The sequence below is a fragment of the Penicillium alfredii genome (genome assembly GCF_028826965.1).
Source record: "Penicillium alfredii strain IBT 34128 chromosome Unknown utg000010l_segment0_segment0, whole genome shotgun sequence".
In the NCBI taxonomy this organism is placed as follows: Eukaryota; Fungi; Ascomycota; class Eurotiomycetes; order Eurotiales; family Aspergillaceae; genus Penicillium; species Penicillium alfredii.
Window position 1 is genome coordinate 2,360,650 of NW_026622707.1, and position 19,626 is coordinate 2,380,275.

A 19,626-nucleotide genomic window follows, 5' to 3' on the forward strand; every position below is an offset into this window, starting at 1 on the left:
GATGGCCTCTTCGCATCCCTGACTTTCCTTGGATTTCTGAGTTTCCATGGCTTGGTGGCTGTTACACTTCCCTTTTGCTTAATTCACACCCCGATCTCCCCCGCAAATGACTTTGGACGCGGGGATTTCTCCAGATGACATCTCCAACGAGATCTTCAGGCCGTGAGGGACCCAGTATCCCATTTCTCTTACCTAAAGGCCGAACTTTCTTATCATTTCATCCACCCGGTGCGGATCGGGGCGTTGGCTAGGATTCGTCTGGATGCAGTCGGTGGAGCAGCCCCCGTCCGCAGCCGGAGTGCTCGTTGGTTGGGCGATCAAACGAGTGGAGCAGCGTCGTACTCCACGTGTTGGAGACGGCCCAAGCAGCATGCGGGAAATTCCTTAGTCAAAGGAATCCGCAATTTGCCTCGCTGATAGCGCCGCATCTGAGCCTGTCTCTCTGTGTGCGTGTCTGTCGGTGGGCTCGGGCGCGCAAAATTCCTTCTTTTAAGACCCAGTCCCTCGCCCTGCCTTCTTGATCCCCTCCACACTCACACCTTGAACGGCTTCTCTCTCACCCGCCACCAACCATGGGTTACAACGACATCACCGGTCACGACACCGCCAAAGTCATGGATTCCGACAACGAAAAGGTGTACGCCGCCCCCCCGCCGTTCGATGGGGACATGGTGGGTGAGATGAGCGAGGCAGAGCGAAATATCTATGATCACGGTGTCAACAAGTTCAACAGACTTGGGTGGAAGCGACTCACCGTCGTCCTCATTGTCGAGGCCATCGCCCTGGGGAGTCTGTCCATCCCCTCGACCTTTGCGAAGCTCGGAATGGTCGCAGGTGTCATCTGTTGCGTGGGTCTGGGCCTGATCGCCATCTATACCAGTTATGTTGTCGGCCAAGTAAAACTGCTCTTCCCCCAGGTTGCCCACTACGCCGACGCTGGTCGTCTTATGTGGGGCCGATTTGGCTATGAGTTGATCAACTTCATGCTCAGCTTAATGCTGATTCTTTTGACGGGTTCCCATTGCTTGACTGGAACGATCGCCTTTATGAACATCACCAAGAGTGACGTTTGTTCCGTGGTCTTTGCTGTGGTTTCTGCCGTTATCCTGTTGTTACTGGCCGTCCCTCCGAGTTTCACGGAAATGGCCATCCTGGGTTACGTGGATTTCGCCTCGATTCTGATCGCCATCGGTATCACCATTATTGGTACTGGCGTCGAGGCCACCAATGCGCCCGGTGGCCTGGCAGCGGTGCCCTGGTCGGCTTGGCCAAAGGAAGGGCTAACCTTTGCGGAGGCATTCATCGCTATTTCCAACATCATTTTTGCGTACAGCTTTGCCATTTGCCAGTTCTCCTTCATGGAAGAAATGCACACCCCCAAGGACTTTGTGAAGTCGATCTGGGCTCTTGGTATCACTGAGATCGTGATCTACACTATCACGGGTGCCACCATCTATGCGTTCGTTGGCCCGGATGTGAAGGGCCCGGCTCTCCTCTCTGCGGGCAACACTCTCAGCCGAGTCGCTTTCGGAATTGCCTTGCCCGTGATCTTTATTAGTGGCTCGATCAATACGGTTGTATTTGGGCGTCTTGTCCACGGCCGTATTTTCGCCAATTCCCCGATCCGCTTTGTTAACACCCCGATGGGCTGGCTCACGTGGATTGGCATCATTACGGCGGCCACCATTGTCGCCTTCGTTGTCGCCGAAGTGATCCCCTTCTTCGAAGATCTGCTCTCGCTCATGTCTGCGTTGTTCATCTCTGGGTTCACCTTTTACTTCCCGGCGTTGATGTGGTTTATCTTGGTTCGGAAGGGCAGCTGGACTGAGCCGAAGAATCTGGCGCTGGCGGCCCTCAATTTTGTCATTCTGATCATTGGCCTGGTGGTGTTGGTGGGAGGAACTTACTCGAGTATCGATGATATTGTAAGTATTGCTCTGACCTCCCCGTCCTTGAGTCTGTTGCTCACATTTCCCCCAGATCAACAACTACAAGACCGGCTCCGTTCGTGGTGTTTTCACCTGTGCCTCACCGGAATAAGCGGTTTTAGAGCGCACTCCCCGCACTCCGTGCCTCGACCAAGCTACGGTGAGTGGGGTTTGCAGGCCCGTCTCGCAGTCATGTATATTTGTCCTGAACCGCCCGCAACGATAAAACTCATTTCGGCTTGCGCTGCTATTCATGCGATGGTGCCCATAGAAATGGCCTGGGACCTTTTTTTGTCTGATAGAACCCGCATTGCATTTCTCATGATCGAAGATTCTCATGACTTTGTTGAAGAGCGAATCTGTATATATACATCTATTGTGTTTACTCGAGATTTACCTTTTATTTATGGACCGCAATCTCTAGATGATCGCGCCGAGATATTGGGGTATTTAGGACCCAGTTTCCCACCGCACAAAGCCAGTCGATACCATGTCCACGGGCCATCATTACTGGGGCCCATAGTAGGATATTTAATTGGGACGAACTTAATCCTGGGCAGTAGACTTGATCATGGGCCTACAGAAATCAAGCGATATGGTCGGCGGATTCATTCGAGTAGCGTCTACCCATATCCGACCAACGTTGCTAATCGTGTAGAGTCGGATATATGATGGGATCCCGAGGTTGATGGCTTGGTAGCCCAACAATAACTTATTGAAGATAAAGCAGGCATGCCTTATCGGGCTCATCGTAGCCGGTAGGGCATACCGGGCCTCATGGCACAGGACGGACAAGAACACTCTCTGATCCCGGGATCACTGCAAGAACCGTACTCCATGTTGTCTGGGGAACTTGAGGGCGGTACTGGCGGCGCAGGATAAGCATGAAATATGGTTGGATGTGTCTCAATGGCCCAAGAAGATTGAATAATGATAACAATAAGGACATTGTGTCATGGCGGCACTTCATCGGGTGAGTTGTTGATCACATTCAGTCAAGCAAGGTTAAATGAACTATAGCGTGACCAACCTCTCTCTACTCATGACCTCATCACAACTATTATTGAGACAACTCCTCTGTCGGTTAAGTGGGACCGAGCCGGAATAGGCGATGCAGCCGGGCGCCACATTTCAAACCTGGTGTTCTGCGAGTGTGGGTGTCTCTGGTTGAAAGGCCTTGATAACATGATTGATTGGGGTTGACTTGGAAAGTGTGGATAGATCGGAGAAACATGTGGAGATCTTGGCCATCAGGGTCTACACGGAATCTTGCCCGAACGGGATATTCAGAAGAAAGCCGTAATGGTGTTCAATTTGATATGGCAGTGCAGGAAGTGCTTATGACAGACTGCAAGATATATAGCATACTCAACACTTTGTTTCAATGCTCATTTCCATTCACTATCCGTATCCCAATTCGCAATCGGATAGGGCACGGTATCTCGGGACACTGGCTCTTCTAGGACGTTTCCCCGCCGAGGTTGCTGGTTAAAAGTCCCAATTATGAATGTCAGTAAGAATAGGAACCTTACTGAGACAATGCGGGACAGCCTCCCGGCTTAGTATGATGCTTGGCCGCCCAAAGAAATTCCTCGATGTTTGAGACAGCAACCCTGGCGATGTCGCTAGTGGACGCCAGCGGTGGGATGATGCAACGAGCCTAGTTTTGAGCATGCGGCCGAAAAAAGGTATAAAAGCTTGAGAATATCCAACCCAGTTTGTGTCTTATTCAACAACCTACCCTCTCGTTTATCTTTACTTACCAAACCACCACACACTTCTCAGCCACTCTCAAAATGCAGCTCAAGAACATCATTCTCACCCCTTTGGTTGCCGCTACTGCCTCTGGTTTTCCCGCGGCGCAGTCCAACACTTTTGGCCTCGTTGCTATCCACTCCGGGAGTGGTGTGCAAAACTCTGGCTTTAATGCAGCCAAGAGCAGCATTTTTACTGGATTGCCTTCTCAGAATGCTAGTTGTGCTCGCCCTAAGGAGCAAGACGCTACCTTCTACATCAACGACGGCGCTCTGTACCTCTACGACCAGTCCGCTACTCCTCAGGAGATCTTCGTTGACCGTTCCGGCATGGGTATGGGCCATCGTTCTTTCTTTCTTTCTATCTTCTTTTGTTTTGGAAATACATGAAGCTAAGCAAGGGAAATAGGCCAAGGTAAGATTGGCTACACTACCGGCGCTCAGCCTACCCCCAAGAACTCGGAACGCAAGGGCTGGGCCATCAAGGAGGACCACATTCAGTTTGCCGGAAACGACCTGATTGCCTGTCCCAACAGCATCGATGGAGCCTGGAGCATCTGGGCCTCTGCAGGTGTTGCAAACCCTGCTGGAAACAAGGACTGCGTTGGCATCGCTGCTCGGGTTGAGAAGACTTCCAACCCCAATGGCTGCCTCTACACTCAGTAGTCCTGTTTTGTCCGCCCGGGCCTACTATCGGAGTCATTCCATCCTCCCATGACTGGTGATATACTTCAGAGATTATACGGGGGTATGATCTTCTTTGGCTTGGTCTTTGGACTGGACTTCATGATTGTTCATAAATCAAAGCCTAAATTGATATGAGGTCAAAAAGGCCACAGAAACGCTGAAATCATTAAATACTCAAAGGGCGCATGATGCATAGTTCTAGTAAGCCGAGAACCTACCGTAAAACCTACCGTAAACCTGTATTCAAGCATAGAGTAGCATCGATGCCGACTGTCGCTCATAGTCAAATGCTAGCAAAACGCCGCTAGTACATGTCTTCTTTGATCAAATCCGCTGCCTTCTCCGCTGCCGCGAAAACAGTGGATTGGATGTTGCCTCGAGGTACCAAGGGAAATACACTCGCATCGACAATTCGGATATTTGCAGTTCCGTGTACCTTCAATCGAGGGTCCACAACACCCCCATCTTCATATGGCATCATTGCACACGTTCCACTAAGATGGTACGTTGACAGGGCTAGTTCAGTGCACAACTCCTTTGCTCGGTCTAAATCCGTTACGCGCTCTGGTGTGTGCAGACGCTGGCCCTGTTGCTTGAGTAGTGATGCCATTGGTTCTGTTTCGGCAATCCTTTCGATCCATATTGTATGACGCGCATGCAGATCTAGATCAAGTGGGTGTCGGAGGATTCCGTGGTCGATCCTCGGGGCGGCGGAAGAATCGGCAGATTGCAAATGGACAGATCCCCGAGAGAGTGGATAATTGAGCATTGACACGATGCTGATGAAAAAGCCCGGATGGCTGAAGTCAAAAACACTTTTCGAAGTCTCGCGTCGGCGCGGGAGAATCTGGAATGGAGCGAGGATATATTGGGAAGTGGGCTCATCAGGCTGCTCCAGAATCCGGTACAGTGCTTTATATTGCTTCTCACGGGCACGAGGGATTCCCGGGGTCACCATGCACGATTGGAGCTCTTGAAGCAGCAGCTCTCTTTCTGTCGGAGCAAAGTCCACACATGGCATAAATGCAGATACCAAGGGCACCATACCTAATGGCCCAGAGCCATCCTTCTGGTATGCTTCCATCGCAGCGGCAGCCTCCACGGGATCTCTGGCCACGTCCCCCGAGGGTAGACCGTCGGCTACCTCATACCCAAATGAAACAAATCCATGGTCTTGCAAGTTCTCCCCCACCCCCGGGTTTTCTATCACGGGTGTAATGCCGTGTTGCCTGAGAAGATCGGAATTCCCGATCCCAGACAACTCCAGAATCTGAGGCGTCTGGGTAGTTCCGGCTGCTAGAATGACCTCTTTCCTGACAGAGACGGTGTATGTTTGGTTTGCCTTGGTGAATCGAACAGCTGTGGCGACCACAATATCCCTTCGCCGTTCCAGCACAAGCTTCTCGGCCAAAGCCCCTGTCACGATTCTTAAGTTCGACCGGGCCTGAACCTCTGGTCCCAGGTAAGCAACCCCCGCATGGCTCCTGGTATGTGTCTCAGGGTCCACGGCGCCAGGGCTGACAAAAGGACCTATGCCGAGGCCGCAGATCTGATCCTCGGTCTGGGGATATCCCAGGGTCTTGAACGTCTCTAGCCAAGCGGTATGATATGGCATATACTCATCGCCAAATGATACTTTCACGGGTCCTTCACTTCCCTGGTGGCCGTGGTCGTATTTCATATCTTGGAAAAAATGGCGCACCTGGTCCGAGGGCGCCGTTGCTTGATGAAAACTGCGAATATATGGGCTGAAAGCATCCCACCCCCAACCCGGGTTGCCTAACGATTCCCAGGCGTTCATACCACATCGCGATGGGTAGACAATCATACCCATATTAATGGCCGACGATCCACCTAATGTCCGACCTTTGTTTGCCCACAAGTGACGACCATTCAATTGCTCCTGTGCAGAGATGAACGGAATCGCGTGTTGTTAGCGGGCTCAGGAAACTACAAACCAAGATGCTTGGGCTATACCTGTGGCACCGATTTGAAATTCCAATCGAAATTCGGATCCTCAAATGTTGTGGAAGCCAGCCCCGGCACGAGAAGACGAGGATCATTCAAGCGGTTGGTACCAGCTTCGAGCACAAGCACTCGTGTATCCCGACATTCTGTTAGTCTGTTGGCCACTACCAAGCCAGACGTTCCTCCGCCGATGACCACAAAGTCAAAGTTGGCATCCCGGAGGTCTGAAGTAGCATCGGAATTGAATGTCGCCATGGGAGTTCCGATGTCCCTGTCAGAGGGGTATGAAGAAAAGGCTGCAGGAAGCCCGGGGGAGGGGGAATTGAGAGCGAAAAAGACCCGAAAGAGAAAAGATAAAGGAAAAGAAAAAGCCGCGGCGGTGACCCCACTTTAATCCACCGCGAGCATTGCTTGCTTCTCAAATCTCGTCGACTGGGGATGGCGTGGATTGCGGTGGGTCGAGATAGACGGTGGATCTGGTTCCAACCAGGGCCATCCATTCAGGGGTTGTGGTCGCAGCCGCTCGTCTTTTCAGTCGAAAGTTTAATTCCTGCCGAGTTGCGCTTAAGCTCCATAGTGTGGCAGAGAGGCTAGCTTCTGCAGAGGATGAAATAACGCGCCGTCGGTCATCGGTGGTTTGGGGATTAGGGTTGCCCTAATTCATTCGTTTCTTGCCTTGGCATGGATGCCCTATATTAATGGCAGAAGGGGGCGTGTCCCCTTGAAACTTTGCTAGACAAAATTGATATTCGCATAGAATTCCATCTGAGGTGTTTGAGTGAGATTGCATGCATGATATTATAATTCAACACTATCAGCCATTTCCCATCGATGTTTCAATTTCTCGTATGCTTTCGTCAGAGGCCACGCATTGATTGCTTCTGTTCGCTCAATCACCCCGATCAATGCGTCTCGCTCTTCCTGTTCACCGAAAAATCCCCATAAAGCGTAATTGCAATCACTGCATTGATCAACGCTGGCTGACATTGTGGGCGATTCAAGGAAATTCCACAGAGTTTGAGCACACTCGACCGGACCAGTGCCTCGGCTTTGCGATGGGCCGCGCGGGTTCCATTTCTATACTTCTTTAGCTTTTAGGGGAAACCAAGGAAAGGCAGAAGCTTGAGAGACAATCAACATGGCATACCTGAGATGCGGGCTTGCAGCAATCAAGATCATTTTGGCCAATTCCAAATGCTGCACCCCAGTAACCTGAGAGTCAAAGAAATACCAGACCGTCGGAAAGATGTGACCTTTGGATCGATCTGCTTTTTGATAAAGAAGAGGTTTGAGCTCCTCTATGTACTTGCATTCCAGCTGTTGCTGCTGTGACCTGAGCCTTGCTGAATATTCAGGGGTTAGTTGATGGATTCTCTAATGACAATTTATGACTTACTCCATTCTTCCGATAGCCTCTGACCCCAGTGCCACTGGGCAACCTGGCCAGCAAACACGATCAAAGTGTTGGCGACTGAAGCCTGGTGCCAGCAAGCGTCGTCAATCCGCAGAGTCGGGGCCCTCTCTCGAGTCAGAGCATAGTATACCTCTTGCCGAATCGCGATCCAGTAGGATGCAGTGGCAAGAGATCGATTCAGCGGAGCGGAGAAGATTGCGTCTATAATTTTCTGAGTGATGACCAAAAAATTGACTCGTCCACGAGACGGAGAATCTAGCACAATTTCGCACTCCTCCATCTCTTCTTCAAGCTCCTCGTATTGGCGGAGGATAACCGTAGCTGCTATGATATTTTCCTGGTGCATCGGATCCCGAATTTCGGGGAAAACGCACGAGGTCGGGGATACAGCGCAGCATATACTCCACTGCAGTCGACTTTTGCAGATCGGGTAGTAGCTGTCCACGATAAATAATGCCCCTAGGGGTATTATATTGTGGAAGACGGCTCAAATGACGAGACGAGACGGCCAAAACAGCATGTCGAAGTACGGGACAAGACTGCGCTCGGCGAGGAACGACGAGCTGGAAATGTTTTTGTTCATCACAGTGATCGAACTGATGCTTATCAGTGGAAGATCATTTCGCAGGAAATTTGATTCGCTCTTACCCAAGGTGATAGTTCTTCGATGAAATATCGCAAAAGGCAGGCCTCCTGATCGCTGGTGGCAGATTCCCATAAGCAGTCACTCGAGCCTAGGGTGTTGAAAGAGGTTGGAACGTCGGTATTTCGGTCTAGAGTCAACCCTCGGTCTTCAGATCCACTCCTCTGCCCATCGGGGTGAGTAGGCATGGGTTCGAACATGCCCTCAACCTGGACGGTACCAGACTCTGCCAGAAAGCCACCGATGGAAATGGGTTCATTCAGTCTGCACCGCTTGTGGTTCTCGTCAACCTCGGACGGCTTAGCATTTAGGTCATGATCATGATTTGAATGGAAGTGCCTAAGAGGTGAGTATCCGGAAGAGCCATTTCCGCTAGATGCTGACACGATGCCGGTCGTCACGATCGACTCTTCCACTGACCGCGTGGACACGGCAGATGGCGTGTCTAAGAAATCCTTCATGGACTTCCAGTTTTTGGGCTCACTATTGACCCATGGCTGATCTCCAGCAAATTGTGCATCGAAATTGGCCGTTGATCCATGCCGAAAGACCGTTTTTCGTAGTGCAGGAATGCACTTTAGGCCCTTGCCTTCACAACGCTTGCATACTGGCTTGCGCTTGTCACCTACAAGGCTCATGTCAGCAGTCGGTATTCTCACATTGTCGGTGAATGCGTATACATTTCTGATGTTTCTCTGCCAGTGAGGTCCGTGAGTAAAAGTGTGGATATTCATTTGCGGGATGCATACCTCGGCAGCTGAGACACGGCGCCTTGGCTAAGGCACCCGTTACCATCGGCATAGCCCTGGTAAAGCTATCACAGACGATGTAGACTGAATGTTATCAGGTCCGTGCTAGGCAGCCATCAAGGAATTCCGTATGGCAGAGAAAGAGGAAGAAAGGCACAGGTCGCAATTGTGGCCCAATCATGGGACCAACAGTGGAGCTTCCCCGCTGCGAATGCGGGCGCTCTTTAATGTGGCGTGCGGGGGGTTCTTGAACATTGAAATATGAAGATAATCATTAGTAGGGGTGGTGCCTGTGGTAATATACAGCGATATCGTTCTTCGCTGATCAAGACGTATGTCTTTCGTCGTACAGTAGCAGAATAGAGGCCCCAAGGAAAACCTTTGCGACGCCAATGAAATCAAGGAGGCTAGGAACAGCTAAAGCCGTCGTATGACTTTGGGATCAATCTAGATATAGACTATGGGTGAATTCAAGAGGTAAATCTAGGGGCGATTTCGATAGGAAGACAACCACTTCTTATTCCAACAACCCAATAAGCCTAGAAGTTGAAGAATAGTTGCATTTCATATCAGAAGATTAATCTCACCAGTGGCTAGTACCGAAGCCACATTCAACAAGAGAGCGCTGCAACAAGGCCTTAGGATGCAGCCACAACTCTCAAACTTGTGCGCATTCGGACCTTCATGGTCTCTCCTGCAACAGTGAGAGATACCTCCCATTCTGCCCAGTGTCGGTGTCGGATGCTATACGTAATGAAGTCAGGATAGATAGTCGACACCTTACGCAGAGGCCAGTTTCCAGTGCTTAGACCGTTTTCATGGAGGACAAGTTGGAGGACGTTGCCAATATCCACGGACCCTTCACCAGTGTCCTTGTTGCACGATATCATGACAGGGCGCTCGAGTCTTGGGAAAGCATCTTCAAGACCAAGATCATAGCAGGCTGTATGGGAATCCTGGTGGACGCGGGTAGTAAAATTGCCGGAAGCAAGGAGGATAGTGTCCGCTTGAATTCTCATTTTGACCCAGTTCACCTGAATTCTCTGCGTTGCATCCCTTATGGATACACTTGTTTTCTCCTTCTGAGGAATGATCCTCAAATACACTGGGATAGGAGACGCATCGCCGATTTGGACAATAGTAGGATGAACCAGGTCGACGTTGAACCAGAATTCAGGGACCTTTGATAACCCCACGATTTTCTGGGCTTTTTGTTTCACCGTTAACTCTGCATTCTCCATTTCCGGGAAGAGACGCTGGCTTTGCACTTTGACCTCGGTCGCATGGTGTTTGAGGTCGTGACTAACAATAGCAGTCCCTACCCCGGGCTGCCTCATCTTAATGGAAGCAACAGCCTTGCGTATCTCAAGGGAGGGACCACGGTTGTATCGTAGTTCAGCCTCCAGGTAGTACTCAACGATTCCTTCAGATGAGGTCGAAAAACTGATTCCACTGGAGAAAAACGTTCCAGGCAGGCTATGCTGAGCGATTTCGGACTCGTCCAGCGGGAGGAAGCTCGCTCCTTGAGAATGCCCTCCCAGGGCTGAACGCACAGGGCCTTCAGGAATAGTGACCGAGAAGGGCCAACTCAGTAAATGATCTTGGTCGCTGCTCTCGGGGATATGAAGAGGTCCATTGTAGATGGTCATGCGTTTTGGCGGCCAAAGTGTCCACTGAGCGAGATAGTGACTCGGGTGGTTCTGGTTGCGGCTGGCTGTGATTTTAGACCTCACTTGCCCTATAAGAACTAGTGTCACGCTGGCATCAGGGGTGACAATGGGCAAGCGACGCGCCAGGGTACCGATGATGGTGTCCCCGGCAGCATATGTCCATCCTGGGGGAGCAGCCAAATCAATCTGGAACCCTGCTGAGCTGCTCCCTGATACCCTTGGCATGCTAAATATAGAATTAGCCTAGTCCAGGAAATGGGTCTCTCAACGTCTCTCACACCGCTGGTCCCCGTATGACTTGACGGGGAAAGGAGAAGCGTTTCCCGAGTCTACTGCGACACCACCAAAAGGGACAGAGATGATGACATCACGGGCCGAGCGCACACTTCAATACCGAGATCTTGAAATACAAATACACTTTGAATACACAACGAAGTGTATATAGCAGGAAGTTGACTCGACCAATCTGGGAGCGTCAGCAACCATTCCCTGCAAGCTCAACAAAGAAAAAGAGCTTTAGTCGTTCTGGGTCACTTTAAAATTGCCAAGAGAGTAAGGAAGCCTCCTTAGTTTCTTAGACAAAACTACTGTTAAACGTCGGATTGATACTACCACTGCTCCTCGTATCGTATGGAACCGAACCTAACCTTAACCCTAAGCTTCTTTCGATTGGTTTTTATTTTATTAGCTATAGGTCTAGTAGGAAGTGTCCGATAAAGCAATGTACCAACAGTGGCTGATCAAAAGTCTTTGGAACCTACCCCTGATCTACATACTATTTATATAATATTATATAATATTCTGCTAGGTAAAAAATCTCTTTATTGACCCCTATACTAGTACTATACTGATATTTAGTATACAAACCCTCTGCTTCGATAACTGCATTTACCCGATTTAATATAGAGTTTGATAGATTTTGTAGAACCCCCTATTCAATCTTATCCTATATTTCTTACGCTGCACTAACCAAACGTTTTAGTATAGTATTATTATTAGGTATATCTAGTAGCTCGGGGTATAGCTTATAGATTTTTACCATTAATAAAGCCTATATACTCTTAATTAGATTAACATCTAGCGAATAATATAGCTATACTATAGTATTAACCCTCTTTCGCTCCAAAGGCTCACGTATAATACACACGCGATAAACTAGCGTATTATTATATATAAAAATAGTATCTAATCTAAATAAAATAGATAAAATAATATTATATAAATCATAGATAACCTCTATATCCACACTGCTATAAGGTATATTAGGATTACTATATAATATCTATAAACTAGTGCGTCGAATCCTACTAAAGAAAGTAGCTTAAATATCTACTGTATTTATTTTCTATATAATCTCCTATCAATATCTCGCTGATTCGCTGCTATAAGGGCCGATTAACGATATAAGGCTTTCGATAACTAGCACCTCGGTTAATAATATATTTATTAGACTAACAAACGCGAGCCTAATCTTTAGAAGTAAAATATTAATATATTTTTACCTAATAAAGTTATTTTGCTATAGTTATATTATCTAAAATAGATCGACTAAGCTACCGCTATTTTCGAAGCCTTATCTTATTTAAAAGCTGTCGAATTAATATCGTTTTAACTTTATAATCGATATTAACGAATAGATTTTAGTAATATACGTAAAGGTCGGTAGTAGCTCTTTTATATATTCGATCGCGATTATCTTTATTAAGTTTGCATACTCCGGAGCGATATTTTAAATAATTATTAACCCTTTTATTCTCTTTTTTAATAGTATATTAGATCGTTAATAGAGATATCGAAGAATATATTATATAAATTCTTTTATACCCCTATTAAGTAGTCGAATGAAGCTTGTAGATAGGAGTACGAGTATAGGGGTCGAGTTCTTTACGAAGTATTAGTATAACGAGTATATAACGAATTAGCAAAGCGAGTATATAGCGAATTAGCAACGCAATATATACTATATTAATATTCTATTTATTATATATCAATATGATATTTAGGTGTTCAATGCGTCGATATAGCGCGTATATACTAGCGTGTCGACTCGCGTGAGGTAGGCAGTTATATTAATAGGTAAAACGGTCAAGAAAATACAGTGTAGGGGTGTGGGGTAGGTGACTTTTGATCAGCCACTGTAGTTCTTCGAAACGCGTAGCAATACGTTATCCGTAGCATTCCGTTTTAAAATCTAATTTATCGAGTCCTTAATTATACTAGTTATAGGCGAAACTTATAGAGAATTAAGATATCGAATCCAGCGAATGACTACTTTTTTTTATGAATTATTAAATACTTTATTAGTAGGAATAATAGCTATTCTTACTAGACGACTATAAATTCTAGGGCGAAGGCGACTATAAGGAACGTCGAATTTACGCGTAAAATTCAGCGATTTTTAAAGTGTTTTTTTCGCGTTTCGCTACTTCGCATCCCTTATTAAGGCGATTTTCGATATTGTCGTTGCATCCTGGCATACTAAGTATATAATAAACAAGATGGATAAAGAGAAAAATTTTCGTATCGGTGGGAATTTTCGTATCGGTATTGAGGATCAACAAGTGAAAATGCTGTGGGTCCAACTCGAGGGGACGGCGACTGCACTGCCCTATACGACCATAATTTTCTCTCTATCAGGCAGAGCTCGTTCCACGTCCGGTACCTTTATAACTATTGCTAGTGTTTCAGTAAATTAACGATATAGGGGGCGGTAGCCTGCCTCTTGGCACGAGAGACTAACTTGGACTCGGAGCATGATTTGTAGATGAGCTGTCAGCGGTGCTATAGTTTATTTATTGATAATTGGTAGATCCGGGCGTTGATCGACCGCCCAGCGGTCCAGGATCAAGGTCTATGGTCTAATCTTCCCGGATTGCAGTCAGACAGGGCACTATAAACCGGCGGTTCTCACTTGGAGCCGCCGGATTATATCGTATTGGGGCCATCCTGGAAGTTACTAAGAAGCCTTTTTTCCAAGCTTTCCTATCTGGCGCGCACCGCTGCGCCTAGTTTATCACCTACCCACTCCTCCTTTTTCGGTTGTAAACTATGGCTGAATATGGGTGCCCTTGTCAAATCTTAGGTACACTACATATCTGATTGCCTAACCTAGGAAGAGCTAAGAAGCCCTGAAGAGAGATTCTTGCGAAATGAAGCAGCTGCGAGTATAAGATTCATGATTATAGGATATTACTTAGGCTCTCTCAATTGGGAAATAAGGTACAAGCCTAGACGGGGCGTTAGTTGTTGTTGAATGTTATTCCTGATTAGGAAGAACCTCGTGATGGGCAAGGATTCAGGACCCACGTAATCCTTCTAGCTTTAGTATATAGAGCGTCTTGGCGGCTGCTTTGTATCTCCTTGGTTTTACGCCTACGCCTAGCACGAAACGCGGCCAAGGACTCGCTATCTGAAGAAAAATTCCCGAGGGTCGACGGCCGTTGGTGGATCACTCCTGCCAGGCGTATATATATAAATAGCCCTAGGACTTTTTTTCTGGGGGCTGATAGGGTTAAGATGTTCTTGAGGTGATTGAATATGAAAAATTCTCTATTAGGCTCGTATATATCTATCGATATTCGTTCTAAGTTTCGTCTCCTATTAGTTCCATACTTGTTCTACGATGCTTCGAGCCGCCTTTGTAATCTGTCTTCTCTTGATTTCCTCCCTAGGGACACCAATAGCAGGGCTGGCCGTCCACAAAAGGAATGTCGAGCCTGTCTTCCTATCCCAATCTAAAGAAGGTAAGATTCCAAGCTGAATATCTTTCTTTCCGCGATAAACACTAAGTCTCCCGAACAGACCTAACGACGAAATACAAGGGTCTTAAGAAGGGCCAACTGCTCCCGTAGTCACTTTAGTTCTCTTCCAAAAAATATAATGACGAGATCTGGTATAATGACAAATTTGGGATGACGAGTCAATATTTGCGACAATACCCAATCATTACGGACTGGGACGCCATGGTCGATCAATTCGAAAATCCCTTTGGAGGAAATTATCCCATATACAAGGCGGGCCGCTTGCCTGGGATTGAAAACAACCCAATTGTATCCTCCTACATTGCATCCCAGGTGTGTATCTATCTTATCCCCCTCTTTGGAAAGCGAGGCAACGACTCACGATCCTAAGTCCTCTGTATACTATGGGAAAGGCATAACAACCCTATACTAGGATATGGTATGGATGAAGGCTAAAGACAACGCATTGATCGTGAATTTGCTTGAACCTGATTCTGGCTACACCCTTCACGATGATGAGCCCTTACCAGCCACCAAGGACGATGCTCTCCCCGTCTACGAGATCGACGAAACCACCGGATAAATGACATGCAACGTCAAGTATACCGTGAATTTGGTCGATACCACAAGTCTCTATGACGGTCTGATTCTCTTTTCCAAAATCAGTCTTGTTCAAGAAGGAACTAGAAAATCTAAGACGTTCAACTTCATCCACTACACATCATGGAAGAATCGCAGATCGATCAGCAATGAAAATATGAGGCGACTGATTGAACTGGCAAACGAAAAGCAGACCGCGGGCTATACAATATTCGTGAACTGCCTTTATAGGCTCGGAAGGACTAGCACCTTTATTATCGCCCGGGAGATATACAATGTGGCCCGAAAGGCGAAGAAAAGCGGAAAGAACTGGTTCACCTAGAAAGGGGCGAATGGAGCAGATCCAATCGAGTAATATGTGAATACCCTGCGAATTACCCGATCGGAAACTATCGATAGCGCGCGATAGTACCTCTTTCTCTACAAATGGGCTGAATATGTTCAACAACAGCTTCATAGCTAAAGGTATATATAATAATTTATACTTGTGTTTAAGTAGATATCCTGTGTTTTTGTAGGGTGTTAATGGGGGCACCCTAGGATTTCGCTATTAGCACCCTAAAATCTAATATAATCAACTTTTTTGACTTGAATAAATTTTTAAGTTATTTTCTAATCATAGAACACTCTTATCCTAACTACCTAAAACAGATTAGCCTTATACCTAGTAGTGTATTTTTAAGTAGTGCCCTATCTAGGCCGCGAAGATTAGACCTGGACAGACCCGCGGACAACCCATATGGGTCGACCCGTGGGTCAGCCCATGGGCGGGTTGTGGGTCAGACCTCTTGATCTATAGGCGGGTCAAGATTTTTTTAACCTGTCCCGCGGGTTAATAGGTTAACCTATTTAACCTATTTAGGTGGATACTTTGTTAACTATATAACTTTTATAAATTATATTGTTCTTGGCTATATTTTTAGGTATTATATTTATTTTAGTTAAATAATTTTTTATAGTAATTAGGAGAATAATTCTTAAAAAGTAATTCTAGAGAATATTATTTTAAATATTAATCGATTTTAATTTTAAAGCTTATAATTATTAAGTACTTATAGGTGTTTACGAACCCTACTAGAAATCCGTAGGAGGCTATAATTATCTTTATAATTACTCTTTAACTTTTCTTGCTACGATTAGTAAAATATATTAACTATAATTATTAGATCTATAATATCCTCCTCCTTATTATTACTAATTAATATAATCTCTTTATAAGTCTTTTAGGTCTCTTTTTCCTTTTATATAATTTCTAATTTATCCTACTTCTAAAGCTTTTAAATAAATATAAGCTACTTCTCTTTAACTTCAAATTTAATAATATATATAAGTATTATTAGATCCTATATAGTAGATATATTTAACGCCCCTTATTAATAATAGTAAATATCACGCGCGGAATTAAATAATCACTTAATATTAGCGTTAATAGCTAGGATCGAGAGAAGATCATAGGCGAGGCTTATAAATATAGGAAATTTATATTAATAATCTTTTTAGAACTAATAAGATAGGATTAGGATAGTACCTAGATAGAGGGCGGATTATAATAATTAGTATAATATTTAGATAGATTAGAACTAATACCCCTATTAAAACTAGGGTTCTAAGATAGGCCTTAAAACCCTAGTTCTAATAAAGGTAGAAAAATAGAAACTTAATAGATTAGAACCAGGGTTTTAAGCGATTATTTAGAACCCTAGTTTTAATAAAGATATATATAGAAATTTACCTTTTTTAATATACTATATTACCTTAGACTAGAAGCTTAAGGTAGAAGAATCGGCTATTAAAAATATATTAAGTTCGTTAATTTAATAGGACTATTTTATTTTAGATAGTAATTAAGAGCTTAGAATATTACTAGCTTAGTAGCTTAAAAGCTGACCCTTAAGACTTTATTAATATTAAGTATTATAATCTATCTAAGGGTAGTCTTAGTCTTTAGTTTAAAAAAATTTAACCTTATACTAAGGGGCTAAGATAGTGCTAATCGTATAGATATTACTAAGCTCTTTATTATCTATTATAGAGTAATACTCACGGAGTTTACCTTTAGCTAATTTAAGGGCTTAATATATCTATTACTTCTATCTAACCTTCTTTCTACTAAGCTATCTAATTAATCTCTTAAGATAATTAAATAGCTTATTATAGATAGTAAAAATAGTATAAATAGTAATATCCTTTATTTTTAAGAGGACTATAGTAAATTAGAAAAATAACTAAATAATATTAAGAAGATAGTCGATCTAGCGTTATTTATCTATATTGATTTTAAGATAAGGATAATTATATTTAGAGTAAAATCGATTAAAGACTAATTATAATTACTTCGCACGTTAAAATATTAAAAAGGTTAAATTCTATCTAGTTCGGATATCTTAAATTAGAACTAATCGAGAGTAGTTAGGCTAGAGACTAAAGAAGGACTCCCGACGTTAAAGGCTTATATTAATAAAGATCGTAAGGTTTCTAATCTAAAATATAAAATAGGTTAATATTTTAACTAATAAATAAGGAGTATAGATATATACCTTTATAAGAGTTATCGTAATATCTCGTTTTTATGCTTTTCGACGGGCGTATTAGATATATTCCTCGGACTAAATAGTCTTAGTTACCTTATTCTAAGGGTTCGCTTTTATCTAGCTAAATAGTTACTTTAAACTTAACTAAATTATATATATAATATATAGAACCCGAATAATTATTACTTTAGAGTTAATATCTAATAATTAAATAGAATCTTAGATACTTAAAATAAGGATAGAGTTATTTAATATATTATTAGTCGTTACTATAAGTACTTAGTCTTCGATCTAATATTTCTAGAGGATATCGAGGAGGGTTATACTAAGATTCTGCCTAGAGTATATACTAGAAATAGGTTTAAAGCTAAGTAAAACCTCTCGATAATTCTAGTCTATATTAATAAAATAGCTAGAGATAGCTATAAATACTTATTAAAATAGCGATATCTAATAATTAAGATTAATAGAGAGCTTAGTCTTAGATAGAAGCTTCTAAAGTAAATCTTTCTATTAATCTTAGGTTATTCCCTAGATTCGACACTATATAGTTCGATAGGAAGGGAAACTAGGGATAAACGATAATAATTAGGTTATTCGAAGAAAGGCTTAGAATTTAGGATGCTCGATAGTTTAAAAAGGAAGCTATAGAGTAATTATTATAGTAATTAACTATTACTCCTATAGCTCTTAGGTAACTAGCTAGGCTATTCAAAGGGAGTTCTTAGCCTAAGAAAGATTAGTCTATAAATTAAATAATAGCTATATAATATACTATATATTCTATAAGACGTTAGATTATTAAATATTTAGTAGTGCTTTAGCCTTTTTAGTATATACTCCGATTCTAGTAACGTTAGAGACCTATTATCCTATTCTTAATATAGACTAGATAGTCTATAACCTTATTATATCGCTTATATAGGAGCTTTAGCTCTTTTATTACTAAATATACGATTTAATTAAAATACGACTATATATTAGTCTATCGTGGACCCTCCTAATTCATCTTTTTTATAGTATTATAAGAACCACTAATTTAGGTATTAAGCTACTAGTTTAAAAACTCTACTTTATTTATACTATCAAAAATCACCTAGGTCTTTTTCCGATTATTAGATCGTTTTAGTGTTAGTGGTATAATAGGAGGGAGGCTTTGCTCAGTTTACTAGCTTTCTAGTGGTTCTAAGAGGGTATCGAGAAGTTGATTAGAATAGAAAATAGATAACTTAAACCCCTTACTCTTAATAAGAGAGGGAGGGTACGAGGTAGATAACTAAGATATAGAAGAGATATAGTAATAGTATATTAAAATAAAGGACTTGAGATATAGAAAAATAATCTAAGGTAAATCATCGTAGATTTAGGGGAATATATAGGTCTAATACTTATTTCTTATTAGTAGATAGGATTCGGTATTATCCTAGTACTAAATTTTATAATTAATCAGAAGATACTCTACTATAATATATACGAAGCTTATTAGATAGTAAGAAATAGATTAATAGATTAATCTATAGGTTGACCTATTAACCTAAATAATTAGGTAAGAGCAATGCTCTAAGACTTTTATTTTTATCCCCTAAAAATTTTAACCTAACCAGCTAACCTTTTTACGTAGATATATTAGAACCAGGGCTATAAGCAAACGCGTAGGTAGATTAAAACTGGGGTTTTAAGTAATCGCGTAGATAGATTAAAACCCTGGTTCTAATAGAGGTAGAAAGACTACTATAAAAAAGCATATATTTTATTATATCTAGTAAAAAGGGGACTACACAACCCTTTTATAGCGAGAGACTCAAGATATAGAAAAATAATCTAAGGTAAATCATCGTAGATTTAGGGGAATATAGGTCTAATACTTATTTCTTATTAGTAGGTAGAATTTAGCACTATCCTAGTACTGAATTTTATAACTAATTAGAATAGGCTCTACTAA

General features: G+C 43.5%; 6 protein-coding genes across 6 annotated transcripts; 3 read left to right on the forward strand and 3 right to left on the reverse strand.

Moving 5' to 3' along the window:
* Nucleotides 1-572: 572 nt before the first annotated feature.
* On the forward strand, nucleotides 573-2,040 carry NUU61_008418 (putative amino acid transporter; the record flags this gene model as incomplete). The annotated part of the gene is made up of 2 exons (XM_056658943.1): nucleotides 573-1,925; nucleotides 1,981-2,040. The coding sequence occupies 2 exons, from the start codon at nucleotides 573-575 to the stop codon at nucleotides 2,038-2,040; spliced, it is 1,413 nt and encodes a 470-aa protein (XP_056509236.1).
* A 1,684-nt stretch (nucleotides 2,041-3,724) lies between these two features.
* On the forward strand, nucleotides 3,725-4,348 carry aspf34 (cell wall protein PhiA; the record flags this gene model as incomplete). Its single annotated transcript, XM_056658944.1, has 2 exons — nucleotides 3,725-4,016; nucleotides 4,092-4,348. 2 exons carry the CDS (start codon nucleotides 3,725-3,727, stop codon nucleotides 4,346-4,348), a joined length of 549 nt encoding a protein of 182 aa, XP_056509237.1.
* A 325-nt stretch (nucleotides 4,349-4,673) lies between these two features.
* NUU61_008420 (GMC family oxidoreductase) lies at nucleotides 4,674-6,592 on the reverse strand (the record flags this gene model as incomplete). The annotated part of the gene is made up of 2 exons (XM_056658945.1): nucleotides 4,674-6,272; nucleotides 6,347-6,592. 2 exons carry the CDS (start codon nucleotides 6,590-6,592, stop codon nucleotides 4,674-4,676), a joined length of 1,845 nt encoding a protein of 614 aa, XP_056509238.1.
* A 647-nt stretch (nucleotides 6,593-7,239) lies between these two features.
* On the reverse strand, nucleotides 7,240-9,195 carry NUU61_008421 (uncharacterized protein; the record flags this gene model as incomplete). Its single annotated transcript, XM_056658946.1, has 6 exons — nucleotides 7,240-7,414; nucleotides 7,485-7,680; nucleotides 7,734-8,088; nucleotides 8,126-8,347; nucleotides 8,400-9,019; nucleotides 9,144-9,195. The coding sequence occupies 6 exons, from the start codon at nucleotides 9,193-9,195 to the stop codon at nucleotides 7,240-7,242; spliced, it is 1,620 nt and encodes a 539-aa protein (XP_056509239.1).
* Nucleotides 9,196-9,781: 586 nt separating this feature from the next.
* On the reverse strand, nucleotides 9,782-11,038 carry NUU61_008422 (uncharacterized protein; the record flags this gene model as incomplete). The annotated part of the gene is made up of 1 exon (XM_056658947.1): nucleotides 9,782-11,038. One exon carries the CDS (start codon nucleotides 11,036-11,038, stop codon nucleotides 9,782-9,784), a length of 1,257 nt encoding a protein of 418 aa, XP_056509240.1.
* Nucleotides 11,039-14,775: 3,737 nt separating this feature from the next.
* On the forward strand, nucleotides 14,776-15,136 carry NUU61_008423 (uncharacterized protein; the record flags this gene model as incomplete). The annotated part of the gene is made up of 2 exons (XM_056658948.1): nucleotides 14,776-14,886; nucleotides 14,987-15,136. 2 exons carry the CDS (start codon nucleotides 14,776-14,778, stop codon nucleotides 15,134-15,136), a joined length of 261 nt encoding a protein of 86 aa, XP_056509241.1.
* Between the last annotated feature and the right edge of the window lie 4,490 nt (nucleotides 15,137-19,626).